General features: G+C 64.5%; 1 protein-coding gene across 1 annotated transcript; it reads left to right on the top strand.

Moving 5' to 3' along the window:
- The first annotated feature begins 3,521 nt into the window (after nt 1-3,521).
- LOC102939243 (phospholipase A2 inhibitor and Ly6/PLAUR domain-containing protein) lies at nt 3,522-6,840 on the top strand. The gene is made up of 5 exons (XM_037883166.2): nt 3,522-3,570; nt 4,553-4,672; nt 5,072-5,227; nt 5,844-5,987; nt 6,368-6,840. Exons 1-5 carry the CDS (start codon nt 3,522-3,524, stop codon nt 6,559-6,561), a joined length of 663 nt encoding a protein of 220 aa, XP_037739094.1. The 3' UTR covers nt 6,562-6,840.
- The last annotated feature ends 8,573 nt before the right edge of the window (nt 6,841-15,413 follow it).

Raw genomic sequence — 15,413 nt, 5'->3', positions numbered from 1 at the left:
TTGATGCCCACGACCGAACAGAGCTGGGGATGGGGGGTTTGGGGTGTGGGAGGGACTCAGGGCTGGGGAAGAGGGTTGGAGTGCAGGGGTGGGGCCAGGAATGAGGTGTTCAGGGTGTGGGAGGGGGCTTAGGGCAGGGGGGTGGGTGCGGGAGGGGGTCAGAGCTCTGGGCTGGGGCCGGGGATGAGAGGTTTGGGGTGCTGGGGATGAGAGGTTTGGGTTTTGGGGGGCTCTGGGCTGGGGCAAGGGATTGGGGCACGGGCTTACCTCGGGCGGCTCCCGGGCGGCGTTGCAGCCAGGGTGCAGAGGCAGGCTTCCCAACTGTCCTGGCACCGTGGACCACGCTGCTCCCCGGAAGCAGCAGGTCCGGCTCCTAGGCGGAGGTACGCAAGTGGCTCCGCGTGACTTGCCCACAGGCATTGTCCCCCAGCTCCCGTTGGCCGGTTCCCAGCCAATGGGAGTGTGGAGCCGGTGCTTGGGGCGAGGGCAGCGCACATAGCCCCATGCCCCCCCCCCCGCCACTTCCAGGGCGCAACGTGGTGTCAGAACCGGTAGGGACTAGCCTGCCTTAGCCGGGCAGCACCAGGACGGGACTCTTAACGGCCTGGTTGGCAGTGCTGACAGAGCCGCCGCGACCCAGTGCCTTCCATTCCGCGACCCAGTGCCGGGTCGCAACCCACAGTTTGAAAACCACGGACCTAAAAAATAGCAATCGGTATGTACCGCACCCAGCACTACCGTAATGCACCTAATACCTAGCAATGGTGATGTACCGCACCCAGCGCTACCGTAATGCACCTAATACCTAGCAATAGTGATGTACCGCTCCCAGCGCTACCGTAATGCACCTAATACCTAGCAATGGTGATGTACCGCTCCCAGCACTACCGTAATGCACCTAATACCTAGCAATGGTGATGTACCGCTCCCGGCGCTACCGTAATGCACCTAATACCTAGCAATGGTGACGTACCACTCCCAGCGCTACCGTAATGCACCTAATACCTAGAAATGGTGATGTACCGCACCCAGCACTACCGTAATGCACCTAATACCTAGCAATGGTGATGTACCGCTCCCAGCGCTACCGTAATGCACCTAATACCTAGCAATGGTGATGTACCGCACCCAGCACTACCGTAATGCACCTAATACCTAGCAATGGTGATGTACCGCACCCAGCACTACCGTAATGCACCTAATACCTAGCAATGGTGATGTACCGCTCCCAGCACTACCGTAATGCACCTAATACCTAGCAATGGTGATGTACCGTTCCCAGCGCTACCGTAATGCACCTAATACCTAGCAATGGTGATGTACGGCTCCCAGCGCTACCGTAATGCACCTAATACATAGATGCTGTACAGCACATTGGGTCCTGGGCCTGGACTGGCGCAACTGAATGCTACCGTAATGCACCTAATAATTAGCAATGGTAATGTGTGCCCTCCGCCTGCATGGGGGCTGGATCCTGAGCCCCAGAGAGAGACAGAGTCTGGTGCCCGGTTTCTGTGTGTAAGACAAAGGTCACGTCATGGAGAATCCCCCCTCCCCCCGGATCTCTGCCTGGTTCCTCAGCCAGGACTCCTGGGTTCTCTCCCCGACTCTGGGAGGGGAGTGGGGGCTGGTGGTTAGTGTGTGTGTGTGTGTGGGGGGGGGGTTGGGAGCCAGGTCTCCTGGGTTCTCTCCCCAGCTCTGGGAGGGGAGTGGGGGCTGGTGGTTAGATTGGGGAGGCTGGGAGCCAGGACTCCTGGGTTCTCTCCCCAGCTCAGGGAGGGGAGGGAGGAGGAAGAAGGAGTCATTTGCAACAAAGAGCCACATTGTGCCTCAATAAACTGACCTTCCCTGAGACTCAGGCTATTTTTAGGCTGCTCTTTCCTTCGGGGGAAGGGGGAGCAGTTCGCACACATCTGCTGGCCGAATTACAACCAGCCCCACATCACCTTCCCTGCCCCACTGAGCCGCCCACCCAGTGCCCCCTAGCACCGGCCCTGAAGGCCAGGGGACAGCCCCCCACTCCACTCCCTGCAGCACAGCGCCCCTGAGGGGACTGAAATCAAGGCCCCGATCCTGCTCTGATTTCTGCTAGACCAGTCTGCCCAGATGCCTGGCATCACCTGGGGTGCCTCAGGGGAGCAGCTGTGCCCTTCTCGCCTGGCACCACAGGATGCTGCTGCAGGTTTGATGTTGCATGGGGGGTTGGGGACAGCGAGTCCCAGCAGCAGCCTCCTGCCTCTGGGTGCTCAGCCAGGCCCTGTTCCCCAGCCAAGCCCCCCCTGCTCTAACCACTAGCCCCCACTCTCCTCCCAGAGCTGGGGATGCAACCCTCCATGGCATTGGCTCAGGCTGCCAGGAGCTTCCCCACCTGGCCTGCAAGGTGCCCCTGGTGCAGTTATGGGCCCCACCTTGGGTGTAGCAGGGAAAGGGTTAAACACGCCTAGGAACCGGCTTCTCTATCTGCCCGATACAGGATCTGGGTCTAGTGGTTGGGGGGCGGGGCCTGGAGCCAGGACTCCTGGGTTCTCTCCCCAGCTCTGGGAGGGGAGTGGGGGCTGGTGGTTAGAGCAGGGCGGTTGGGAGCCCGGACTCCTGGGTTCTCTCCCCAGCTCAGGGAGGGAGTGTGGTGGGTTGGAGTTGGAGGCCTAGGTGGCCAGGCCTGGAGAATGACTAAGGGGCACAGAGCTGTGGGGAGGGGGAGGGCTGGAATCCTGGGGGCTGCGGGTCGGGACTGAGGGGCACCGGTGGGGGCTTTTCTAATTCCCATGCTACAGGCCCATTGCCCTGGGCGTCGGGCCTCTTGCTCTGCGGCTTCTGGATGACGCAGTCGCTGCCTCTGGAACAAATCAGCCACGCAGCGAGGGGCAGCCGGTATGTCTCCTAACCACTGCCACGGCCCAGCCCCACTGCTCTAACCCGTGAGACCCCACTCCCCTCCCAGAGCCAGGGAGAGAACCCAGGAGTCCTGGCTCCCAGCCCCCCCCCCCCAAACCTCTAGACCCTACTCCCCTCCCAGAGCTGGGGAGAGAACCCAGGAGTCCTGGCTCCCAGGCCCCCCTGCCAAAACCACTACACCCCACCCCCTCCTAGAGCCAGGGGAGAGGACCCAGGAGTCCTGGCTCCCAGCCCTGCTGCTCTAACCCATGAGAGCCTGCTCCGCTCCGAGAACCGGGCAGAGAACCCAGGAGTCCTGCCTCTCAGCCCCCCCCCACAAAACCACTAGACCCCACTGCTCCACTGATCTTCCCTACAGAAATACCCCACGTGCTGCGAACTTTCCCCCAGCAGTGCCGCCTGCCTCTCGGGCCTCTGGCGGTTGGGTACATTCCTGTGGTGGGGCCAGGGGATTGAATTGCACTGGGGGGAAGGGGGGGAAAACAGGTAGAGCCGGGCCCTGGGAGTTTTCCAACCAAGCCCAGCCCAGGCCAGGGCCGCCCCTGGGCCTGCCGGCCCAGCCCAGCCCTATAACAGCCCCTGGAGGCAGCGCTGGCCCCGCAGCCGGCCCAAGCCTGCGAGACAGCATGGGGGAGCTGCCGAGCCTGTGCGTGCTGGCTGCACTGCTGGGCCCAGGTGAGTGACTGGGGGGCCATGCACACCCCAGGGCACCCCTGTCCCCTGCCCCAGGGACCCCCCAGCCCCCAGGAACCCTTCTCCCCTGTCCCCAGCCCCAGGGACACCTGTACCCAGTCCCAGCCCGGCCCCAGGGCACACCTGAATCCAGCACCCATGGACACCCCCCATTCCCCAGCCACGGGGCACCCCTGTACTCATCCCCCAGCCCCCAGGAACCCCTGTACCTAGCCCCAGGCTCCCCCTGTACCCAGCCCCCCAGCCCCCGAGCACCCCTGTACCCCTGCACCCATCCCCCAGGGTCACCCCTGTACCCAGCCCCCAGGGCACCACTGTACCAAGCCCCACGGACACCTCTCCCCTCCCCGCTACTCAGTCCGTGCACCCCAGAGCACCCCGGTACCCACTGTCAGATCGCCATAGACACTCACTATCTATCCCCCATCGAGCCCCATACACATGATCTAGCTAGCCCCACAGATACCTCCTCTAGCTGGGGGGGGGGGGTTGCGTGGGGATAGGTATGGGAAGGGGAGAGGATGGATCCTGTTGCCACTTCACCCAGTGAATTCTGGTTATTTAATGTCTAATAGATCCTCAGGTCTGGGAGGGGAGTGGGGTCTAGTGGTTAGGGTGGGGGGAGGCTGGGAGCCAGGACTCCTGGGTTCTCTCACCAGGTCTGGGAGGGGAGTGGGGTCTAGTGGTTAGGGCAGGGGGGGCTGGGAGCCAGGACTCCTGGGTTCATTCTGGGGCCATGGGTCGGTGAGAAGGCATGCAGTGATACAGGCTGAACAAGTGGCTCATTCCCCTGGCTGCAGGGCCACTGTGTCCATGGGGGCAGGATGGAATTTCCCAGACACTGGCAGGTTGATGGGCCCCTGGGGCCGACCTGGGGGGTGGGGGTGGGGGGCAGGAGGCAGGATGCCGGGTGAGATGGGCCCGTTGGAGGGCCTCTAACTGTGCTTCCCTCCCCTGTGCCCAGGGGGCGCCATCTCCTGCTATAACTGCACCAGCTCGGAGGGCTACAACTGCACCACGGACCAGGCCACCTGCCCGGGCACCGTCAACAGCTGCATCACCATCGCCTGCATCGAGGAGCAGGGTAGGGCCTGGCCTGTGGGGCTGGGGGAGTGGGGACAGCAGCGCTGCGAGCTTCCCCCCAGCAGTGCCCCCTGGAGCTGCAGGCCTCCTCTGACAGCGGTGACCCCCAGCACTCCAAGTTTCCCGTGCCCCCGGCTGCTGCGAGCTTTCCTCCAGCAGTGCCCCTGTTTGACATTGCGCACACCTCCCCAGCAGTGCCCGCCCACCCCAGTGCTGCGAGCTTCCCCCCAGCAGTGCCCCCCCAAATGCCGTAGGTAGACTGAGGGTGGTGCAGGTACAAACCCTGCGTGTGGCCTAGCCTCTTGACTGCTCCATCCCAGGGGAATTCTCCCCACAGATCAGGGCTTGCACCATCCCCGTACCCCTCGCCTCACCCCCGGTGCCCGCCATGTCCTTCCAGGGGAGGAGGACAAGGAGAAGACCGTGTACGAGAAGAAATGCAACTCGGACGACCGGCTCTGCAACCAGTTCTACGGGCTGACAGCCGGCGCTTACCGTCTGCGCTGGAACGCAACGTGCTGCCGGGCGGACCGCTGCAACCTGCCTGAGATCACCCGTAGGGAGCCTCCTGGGCAGCGCCAGGACACCTGGGTTCTCGCCCCAGCTCTGGGAGGGGAGTGGGGTCTGGTGGTTAGCACGAGAGGGAGGCTGGAAGCCAGGACTCCTGGGTTCTCTCTCCAGCTCTCAGAGGGGAGTGGGGTCTGATGGTTAGAGCACGGGGGCTCGGAGCCAGGACTCCTGGGTTCTCTCCCTGGCTCTGGGAGGGGAGTAGGGGTCTAGTGGCTCAGAGCAGGGTGGGCTGGGAGCCAGGACTCCTGGGTTCTCTCCCTGGCTTGGGGAGGGGAGTAGGGGTCTAGCGGCTCAGAGCAGGGTGGGCTGGGAGCCAGGACTCCTGGGTTCTCTCCCTGGCTTGGGGAGGGGAGTAGGGGTTAGTGGTTGGAGCGAGGGGGAGGCTGGGAGCCAAGATTCGTCGGTTCGATCTCTGACTCTGGGAGGGGAATGGGGGTCTCATCGTCAGAACGGGGCTGGGAGGTGGGAGCTGGGACTCCTGGGTTCTACCCCTAGCTCTGGGAGGGGAGTGCGGTCTGTGGTTGGGGGGGGGGCTGGGAGCCAGGACGCCTGGGTTCCATCCCCAGCTCTGTCTCACTCCTTGTTGTGTCTCCTTCCCACAGTGCAGCCCAGCTCTGGGGGGCCCAACGGGCTGCAGTGCCCCTCGTGCTTTGCCCGCGGCTCGGACGTCTGCGTGCCCAGGGAGGTGCTGAACTGCACAGGCCTGCAGACCCAGTGCATCCAATTCGCCGCCACCGCCGGCCCAGGTACCGGGGCGGGCGCCCCGCTGGGCGTGGGGCCGGCGAGCGGAGGTTCAGTCGTGTGTGTCTGGGGGGCTCTTGTGCTCACGAGGGGTCATGGCCATGGAGGGGCTGCGGGTCTGTTACCCCTGGGACGGGTGGTGGGCTGGTGCCCAAGGGGTAGTTGCGGGGTTGTGTGGGGGGCTGGTGCCCATGGGGGCTGGTACCCATGCGGCAGTTGGGGGACTGTGTGGGAAGGTTGGTCCCCAGAGCGTGGTGAGGGGGCTGTGGGGGGGGCTGGTGCCCATGGGGTGGTGGGGGGGCTGTGTCGGGGGGTGGTGCCCAAGGGGCGGTTGGGGGGTGCGTCGGGGGTCTCCTGCGCCCCTAACCCTCTCCCCTCCCCCCAGGGTTTGAGGGTCTCCGGGTGGCCTTCATGGGCTGTGCCACCCGCAGCCTGTGCGACGTGGGCGCCGTGGCCCTGTTCGCCCCCCAGCGCCAGGCCGTGCTCAAGACCAACACGTGCAGTGCGGGTGGGGCAGCCCGGGGGGGGCTGCCCCTCCTCGGCCTCGGGGGGCTGCTCCTCTGGGCGCTGCGCCCCTGATCTCATCGTCCCCCCTCTGCAGTGTCCCCCTTTGGCGGGGAGCCCCCCCCCGATTGACCTCCCCCCCCGCATAGGTCTGGGAAGTAGTCCCTTCCCTGGCTGTTGCTCCCAGTCATCCTCCCCCCAGCCTGGCACTGCCCACATCACACCCCCAAAGCTGGGCGCTGCCTCCTTAAATGCCACCTGTGGATGGAGCCATGCCCCTCCTCACCCGCCCCAGCGCTCCCCCCCCCCCGTCATCCCTCCCCCGACACGGTACTTCCCACGGCCCAATTCCGTGTCCTCTTCCCTGGGTTGGATCAGGGCTGGCGCCCCCTAGCGAGGACAGGCGCCGTGGCCCAGTCCCCACCCCCGAGCCAGCCAGTCCCCGCCCTCGGGCCAGATGGGAGCCAGCGCCCCCTAGAGGGGACAGGCCCCGCGCCCCATTTCCCTGCCCCCCTGAGCCAGCCAGTCCCCGCCCTTGGGCCAGATGGAAGCCAGCGCCCCCTAGAGGGGACAGGCCCCGTGCCCCATTCCCCCCCCCCCCCCGAGCCAGCTGGTCCTGCCCTCGGGCCAGATGGAAGCCAGCGCCCCCTAGTGGGGACAGGCCCCGCGCCCCATTCCCCGCCCCCCTGAGCCAGCCGGTCCTGCCCTGGGGCTGGATGGAGCCAGCGCCCCCTAGTGGGGACAGGCCCCGTGCCCCATTCCCTGCCCCCCTGAGCCAGCCGGTCCTGCCCTGGGGCTGGATGGAGCCAGCGCCCCCTAGTGGGGACAGGCCCCGTGCCCCATTCCCTGCCCCCCTGAGCCAGCCGGTCCTGCCCTGGGGCTGGATGGAGCCAGCGCCCCCTAGTGGGGACAGGCCCCGTGCCCCATTCCCCGCCCCCCTGAGCCAGCCGGTCCTGCCCTGGGGCTGGATGGAGCAAGCGCCCCCTAGAGGGGACAGGCCCCGCGCCCCATTCCCTGCCCCCCTGAGCCAGCCAGTCCCCGCCCTCGGGCCAGATGGGAGCCAGCGCCCCCTAGTGGGGACAGGCCCCGCGCCCCATTCCCCGCCCCCCTGAGCCAGCCGATCCTGCCGTGGGGCCGGATGGAGCCAGCACCCCCTAGAGGGGAGAGGCCCCGTGTCTGTTTGCTGGCAGTGATTGCCAAACCCACCGCTTGCAGGAGTTTCTTTCCGATCCGGGATCCGGGTTGATTTTCCGGTTTCATTCTCTTCTCACCAACCCAGCTCACGCGCTGGGAACGGCCACGTCGAGCCAATAATGCAGTCGCAGAGTTTTATGTAATAAACTTGCAAATACGAACAAGTTTGTGTCTGTGTAAGCGGGGGAAGGGTCCCGCTCTTGTGGGGAACTTTCCTGGCTTCTGCACGACCCCGGTGAAGTGGGCTAGCGAAAGGATCTGAGTCCTCGCTCCCACTTCCTTTACCCAGCGGCCTCCCTGCCCTCGAGGGCTCCCCTTCCACACTCCTGTCTGGCAGAGTCCTCGCAACCCCGACAAGGCTGGGCCCAGGATTCCTGGGGGGCTCGACCCCCAACCCTGCTGCGGTCACCTAGGACAGGGGCTAGGGTGTCCCCACTCCGGGGGGCTCTCTCTGCACTGGGCACTTCTCTGACCCACTGACCATTATATACAAGTTAAAGCAAATGCAAGTTATTTAATCAACAATTAATGTTAAAGAGAGTAAGGGAAAATGGGAAAGATCCCAGGCCTCCTGCTCCGGCCCTGGCCGTGCTGCAGGGATGCTGGGGGTCGGACACTCGCTCTGGGGGTGGCCACAGGCTCCAGGTGGCAGGGCCCTTCTTCCCAGGGTTGCCCCCGCCCTGTCGGGGTTACCAATCCCCCGCCCCGAGTCTGGCCAGGGTCCCCCCTCGCTCTCCCCAGCTGCTCATGATACCCGGCTCCGGGCAGCCCCAGCCCCAGCCCCAGCCCCACTCTGCCTCCAGCGCCCTGGGCTGCTGCGCTGGCCCCTCTGGCTTTGGGGCTGCAGCTCTGCTCCCAGGACAGGGTCTGCTCCCTCTGGGCTGCGCCTCTGGTCCCTCTGGCTCTGGCCCAGCTCTGCCCCCCAGCTCAGCTCGGGCCCCGGCTTTCTCCTTAGCTCGGCCCCCCTCTGTCTGTCCCGGAGGAGGGGACCTGACTCCCCCATTAGCCTGCCCGCCCTGTCATTCAGGCTGACCTGGGGCATTGGCCTCTCCCCGGTGTTCCTGGGGGCTCAGTCTCAGGGTCCTGATTCCCCATCGACCCTCCCCCTTTTTAGTACTGGGAGCTAGCAACTAAAACACCCCCCCTGAATATTAGTAAGGGGGCAACAGTCCCCTTACATTTGGGTGCAGGAGGGGTGAGAGGTCGGTTTTTGGAAGGGAGTTTAGGTGTGGGAAGGAGTGTGGGGGGGGCGGGCTCTGGGCTGGGGCAGGGGGTTGGGGTGAGGGAAGGGGTGCAGGGGGCGGGCTCTGGGCTGGGGCAGGGGGTTGGGGTGTGGGAAGGGGTGCAGGGGGCGGGCTCTGGGCTGGGGCAGGGGGTTGGGGTGTGGGAAGGGGTGCAGGGGGCGGGCTCTGGGCTGGGGCAGGGGGTTGGGGTGTGGGAAGGGGTGCGGGGGGCAGGCTCTGGGCTGGGGCAGGGGGTTGGGGTGTGGGAAGGGGTGCGGGGGGCGGGCTCTGGGCTGGGGCCGGGGGTTGGGGTGTGGGAAGGGGTGCAGGGGGCCGGGTTCTGGGCTGGGGCAGGGGGTTGGGGTGAGGGAAGGGGTGCAGGGGGCGGGCTCTGGGCTGGGCCAGGGGGTTGGGGTGTGGGAAGGGGTGCAGGGGGGCGGGCTCTGGGCTGGGGCAGGGGGTTGGGGTGTGGGAAGGGGTGCGGGGGGTGGGCTCCGGGCTGGGGCAGGGGGTTGGGGTGTGGGAAGGGGTGCGGGGGGCGGGCTCTGGGCTGGGGCCGGGGGTTGGGGTGTGGGAAGGGGTGCAGGGGGCCGGGTTCTGGGCTGGGGCAGGGGGTTGGGGTGAGGGAAGGGGTGCGGGGGGTGGGCTCCGGGCTGGGGCAGGGGGTTGGGGTGTGGGAAGGGGTGCGGGGGGTGGGCTCCGGGCTGGGGCAGGGGGTTGGGGTGTGGGAAGGGGTGCGGGAGGCGGGCTCTGGGCTGGGGCAGGGTGTTGGGGTGTGGGAAGGGGTGCAGGGGGCGGGCTCTGGGCTGGGGCAGGGGGTTGGGGTGTGGGAAGGGGTGCAGGGGGCGGGCTCTGGGCTGGGGCAGGGGGTTGGGGTGTGGGAAGGGGTGCAGGGGGCGGGCTCTGGGCTGGGGCCGGGGGTTGGGGTGAGGGAGAGGGTGAGGGGCGTGGCGATGACCTCCGGCGGCTCCCAAAAGCGACAGGCACACCCCTCTGGCAGCGGCTACTAGTCAAGGGGGCTGCAGGGTCTCCATGTTTTGCTGCCCGCAGGCAATGCCCCCGCTGCTCCCATTGGCTGCAGTTCCCAGCCAATGGAAGCTGCGGAGTCGGCACTCAGGGTGGGGGCAGTGTACAGAGACACTCCCCAGCCCTTCCTGGCAGGCGGGGCCGGGAGACACCCCAGGGGAGGAGCGTCGGGGCAGCAGGCAGGATCGGGGCAGAGACCTGGCCCCGAACATTGGTGGAGCTGGGCCCCTGGGCCCTGAATATTCCTGGAGCCTGGGCACCAGGGGCCCATATAACTTGCCGCCCCTGGTGGGGCCTGAGGGAGAGGTGGAGAAGAAATGGGGACTTGGGGGCAGAGGCTGAGAAGGGAGCCGGGCGCCGGGGCGGGAGGAATTCCCCCGGGGAACGTGCCGCTGTCAATGGCGGATTCTGGGGTCAGGATGGAATTTGTGGGTAACACCAGTGTGACGATGTGACGCAGCAGGGAGGGGGGAGTGTTGACCTGGGAATGTGCCCTGGGGAGGGGAGACCTGAGAGCCTGTCACCTGAGCCAGGAGGGGGAGGGGGAGGTAACACCTCTGCCCAGGAATGTGGACGGAGGCTGCAGCAGGGAACCTGCTGGGTGGGTTTAGTTTCAGTTTGGGGCTGGGTGGAGGAACACAGGGAACCCCAGGGCTGGGGTCTAAGCTCCCTGCTCCCCCAGAAGGACTTGACTGAGGGGTCCTGGGTGTACCCACAAGCTCTGTTTTGGACTGTGTTCCTGTTGTCCAATAAACCTTCTGTTTTACTGGCTGGCTGAGAGTCTCAGTGAATCCCAGGAAGAGGGGTGCAGGGCCTGGACTCCCCCACACTCCGTGACAACTGGTGGCAGCAGTGGGATCTACTGCACCCCGTGAACAGCGCTTCCTGCAGTAAGTGACTGGGGAACAGTAAAACGAAGGGGGATTGACGGGGACCAGGCGTGCTGAAGCTTCAGAGAGAGACGGTTCCAGGGGGCGGTTAACCCCTGGGAGTGTGTGACCAGAGAGAAGGACTTTTGCAGTAACAGGGTCCCCCGGGGGATTGCAGCGAGCGGTCCCAGGGGCGGAGGAGTCTGCAGCTCGACCCTGGCAAAGAGGTGGTGACCTCAAGAAGGACTGGCACACGAGGGGTTTTTCCTGGAAACCGTGGACAGCAGCCCGGCCTGCGAGTGGCCAGCAGGGAGATGTACGCTAAACGCCTTAAGAGCGACCTGGTGGAGCTGTGCAGGCAGAGGGGGCTGCGCATCGGGAGGTCCACCAAGGAACAGCTGATTGCCCAGCTGGAGGAGAGGGATCGCTTGGATGACCCGATCCCTGTCCCTGAGGGAAGCCTCCCGGGGGACGCAGCGTGGGCCCTGGGGCCTGACCGGGCTGGGAGGGGTCAGACTGCTGCCCAGGACACCCCAAGACCCTTCCTACCTATGCCTGGGGGAGGGGTTGGGGGAAGCCCAGCGAATACCGAGGGCACCCTGACCCCGGCAGCCAGCAGGGGATCCTCCCGGCGGAGTTCCCCGTCCCTGGAGCGGATGCGGCTGGAATGGGAGAGGGAGATGAAAATGAGGGAGCTGGAGGATCATGAAAAACAACGTCAACATGAGGAGAAACAACGTTAACATGAGCAGGAGGAGAAGGAGAAACAACGTCAACATGAGGAGAAACAACGTCAACGTGAGCGTCAGGAGAAGGAGAGGGAGCGTCAGGAGAAGGAGAAACAAAGACAGCATGAACTGGAGCTGGCCAGGCTGAGGAGCAGTGGGGCCCCGGCTGCGGTGAGTGAGGGGGGACCCAAGACTGCAAGGAGCTTTGATAAGTGCCTCCTGGCCCAGCGGAAGGAGGGGGAGGACATCGATAGCTTCCTGACGGCCTTTGAGAATGCCTGCGAGCTGCACAGGGTTGACCCTGCAGACAGGCTCCAGTTCCTCACCCCTTTACTGGACCCCAAAGCCGTGGAGGTGTACAGCCGAATGACAGGGGTGGAGGAAGGGGACTACGAACTGTTCAAACAGGCCCTGCTCCGTGAGTTTGGGCTGACCCCCGAGATGTACCGGAGAAGGTTCCGGAGTCAGCGTAAAACGCCTGAGGTCACCTACCTACAACTGGTCAACAGGATGCAGGGATATGCCCGCAAGTGGACAGCTGGGGCCCAAACTAAAGAGGACCTGCTGGACCTGTTCGTACTGGAGCACCTGTATGAACAGTGCCCTTCCGACCTGAGGCTGTGGCTGGTGGACAAAAAGCTCGCGAACCCCCAGCACGCAGGGCAGCTGGCCGACGAGTTTGTGAACAGTCGGTCAGGGGGTAGCCGGGAGGAGTCCCAAAAGAACAGGCCCCCCCCCGATGCAGAGAGAGAGTCACCATGGGGCCTCCCAGCAGGGAAAAAGGGAGAACCCCCTCCCAAGGGGAACGCCTGGCGTCGGGCCCCTCCGACCCGCTCGAGGGGACCAACGTGACCTGAGCTGCTATCACTGTGGCCAGAGAGGCCACGTACGGGCCCAGTGCCCCGGGCTCAGGGACAAACTGAGCAGACCCAACCTACCCAGGGTTAACTGGGTAGGGACCCAGCTGGACGAGGGGCAGACGACACAGGCAAGGGGGGCTGCCAGTTTACCACCTGCTCAGGAGGGAAGAGTACCCCAGGCCAGCTCCGCCAGAGGGCCGGATGCTCCGGACTCAGGGTGCTCAGTTTACAGGGTGGGCGCGGGGCTGTCCCTCCGGAGAGAGTGCCTTGTTCCCCTGGAGGTGGATGGGAGGAAGGTCAATGGATACTGGGATACGGGGGCGGAGGTGACGCTGGCCCGGCCCGAGGTGGTGGCCCCAGATCGGGTGGTGCCCAACACCTACCTGACCCTGACGGGGGTGGGCGGGACCCCATTTAAGGTGCCCGTGGCAAGGGTACACCTGAAATGGGGGGCCAAGGAGGGCCCCAAGGATGTGGGGGTACACCACCATTTGCCCACTGAAGTTTTGATGGGGGGAGACCTAGAGGACTGGCCAAGCAAGCCCCAGACCGCCCTGGTTGTGACCCGTAGCCAGAGCCGGCGAGGGGCACTGCGACCTGACCCTGGGGAGGGTACCACACCGGAGGCACAAGACCCTACTCGGGTGGGGAGGGAGCGCCGAGGGGCACGGCTCAGAGAGGCTGAGGCCTTAGACCTGACCACTGAGGGGGAACCGGGCCCCATCCCTTCCCCAGCCGCTGAGTTCCAGGCCGAGTTGAGGAAAGATCCCTCCTTGCACAAGCTCAGGGACCTGGCCGACCTCAGTGTGGGACGGACCATGAGGAGAGGCTGCCAGGAGAGGTTCCTGTGGGAGAAGGGGTTCCTGTACCGAGAATGGGCTCCCCCAGGGGAAGGGGAGTCCTGTGGGATCAGGAGGCAGCTGGTGGTCCCCCAGAAGTATCGCCGCAAGCTCCTGTCCCTGGCCCATGACATCCCCCTCGCAGGGCACCAGGGAATCCGGCGCACCCGGCAGAGGTTGCTACAGAACTTTTACTGGCCCGGGGTCTTTACCACCGTCCGGCAGTATTGCCGATCCTGTGACCCCTGTCAGAGGGTGGGGAAGGCCCGGGACAAGGGGAAAGCGGCTTTGAGACCTTTGCCCATCATAGAGGAGCCTTTCCAGAAGGTGGCCATGGACATCGTGGGGCCTCTCAGCAAGACGACCCGGTCGGGGAAGAAATACATTCTGGTGGTGGTAGATTTTGCCACCCGCTACCCCGAGGCAGTGCCCTTAGCTTCCATTGAAGCCGACACCGTGGCAGATGCGCTCCTGACCATTTTCAGCCGAGTGGGGTTCCCCAGGGAAGTCTTGACAGACCAAGGCTCCAACTTCACGTCGGCCCTGCTCCGGTGCTTGTGGGAGAAATGTGGGGTCCGGCACGACTGGGCCTCAGCGTATCACCCCCAGTCCAATGGGCTGGTGGAGAGGTTTAACGGGACGCTAAAGATGATGCTGAAAACCTTTATGAACCAGCACCCGCAGGATTGGGACAAGTCCTTACCTCACCTGCTGTTCGCGTACAGGGAGGTGCCCCAGGAGTCTACCGGATTTTCGCCTTTCGAACTGTTATATGGAAGGAGGGTGAGGGGCCCCCTGGACCTGATGAGAGACGAGTGGGAGGGGAAGGCCACTCCCAATGGAGAGTCAGTGGTGGAGTATGTCCTGACCTTCCGAGAGAGACTGGCTGAACTCATGGGCCTGGCCAGGGAGAATCTGGCCAGAGCCCAGAGGAAGCAGAAGGTCTGGTATGACCGCACGGCGCGGGCCCGTGCCTACGCCACCGGGGATCAGGTGATGGTTCTCATCCCCATGAGAAAGAACAAACTACAGGCCGCCTGGGAGGGCCCTTTCAAGGTCGTCAAGCAGCTCAATGAGGTAAACTATGTGGTGGAGCTGTGGAACCGGGCGCACCACCGCCGGGTGTACCATGTGAATATGATGAAGCCATATTGTGCCAGGGGGAATGTGGTGTTGGCCGTGTGTGGACAGTGGGAGGAGCAGGGAGATGACCCTTTAGTAGACCTGTTCCCTGGGACCAGAGCTGGTTCCCCCCTGGAAACAATTCCTCTCTCAGATCAGCTCACCCCTGCCCAGCAAGCTGAGGTCAGGGGGGTGCTGCGTCCGTACCGACAGCTGTTTTCCAACCAGCCTGGACGCACTAATCTGACTGTCCACCGGGTGCAGACGGGGTCGCACCCGCCGATAAGATGCTCCCCCTTCCGAGTCACAGGGAAAACTGCTCAGGACCTGGAAAGAGAGGTCCGGGACATGCTGGCTTTGGGGTGATCCAGCCATCGGCCAGCCCTTGGGCCTCGCCGGTGGTGCTGGTCCCCAAAAAGGACGGGTCGGTCCGGTTCTGTGTGGACTATCGGAAGCTCAATGCCATCACTGTATCGGATGCCTACCCCATGCCCAGGCCGGACGAGCTCCTAGACAAGCTGGGAGGAGCTCGGTACCTTACCACCATGGACCTTACAAAGGGCTACTGGCAAGTGCCGCTGGATGCAGAGGCCCGGCTGAAATCGGCCTTTATCACCCCTCTGGGGCTCTATGAGTTCCTGACCCTGCCTTTCGGCCTCAAGGGAGCGCCGGCCACCTTCCAGCGCCTGGTGGACCAGCTCCTGAGGGGGATGGAGAGTTTTGCTGTGACGTATATTGATGACATCTGTGTCTTTAGCCAGACCTGGGAGGACCACGTGTCCCAGGTTAGACAAGTGCTGGACCGACTCCAGGGGGCTGGGCTGACTGTAAAAGCGGAGAAGTGCAAGGTGGGGATGGCTGAAGTATCTTACCTGGGCCATCGGGTGGGGAGCGGCTGCCTAAAGCCAGAACCGGCCAAGGTGGAGGTGATCAGAGACTGGCCCGCTCCCCAAACCAAAAAGCAGGTCCAAGCCTTTATTGGGATGGCAGGATACTACCGCAGATTTGTGCCCCACTTTAGTGCCATAGCCACCCCCATCACTGAGCTATGCAAGAAGGGGAAGCC

Source organism: Chelonia mydas, chromosome 24 (genome assembly GCF_015237465.2).
Source record: "Chelonia mydas isolate rCheMyd1 chromosome 24, rCheMyd1.pri.v2, whole genome shotgun sequence".
Lineage (NCBI taxonomy): Eukaryota > Metazoa > Chordata > Testudines > Cheloniidae > Chelonia > Chelonia mydas.
This window is presented reverse-complemented; position numbering and strand designations above follow the sequence as displayed.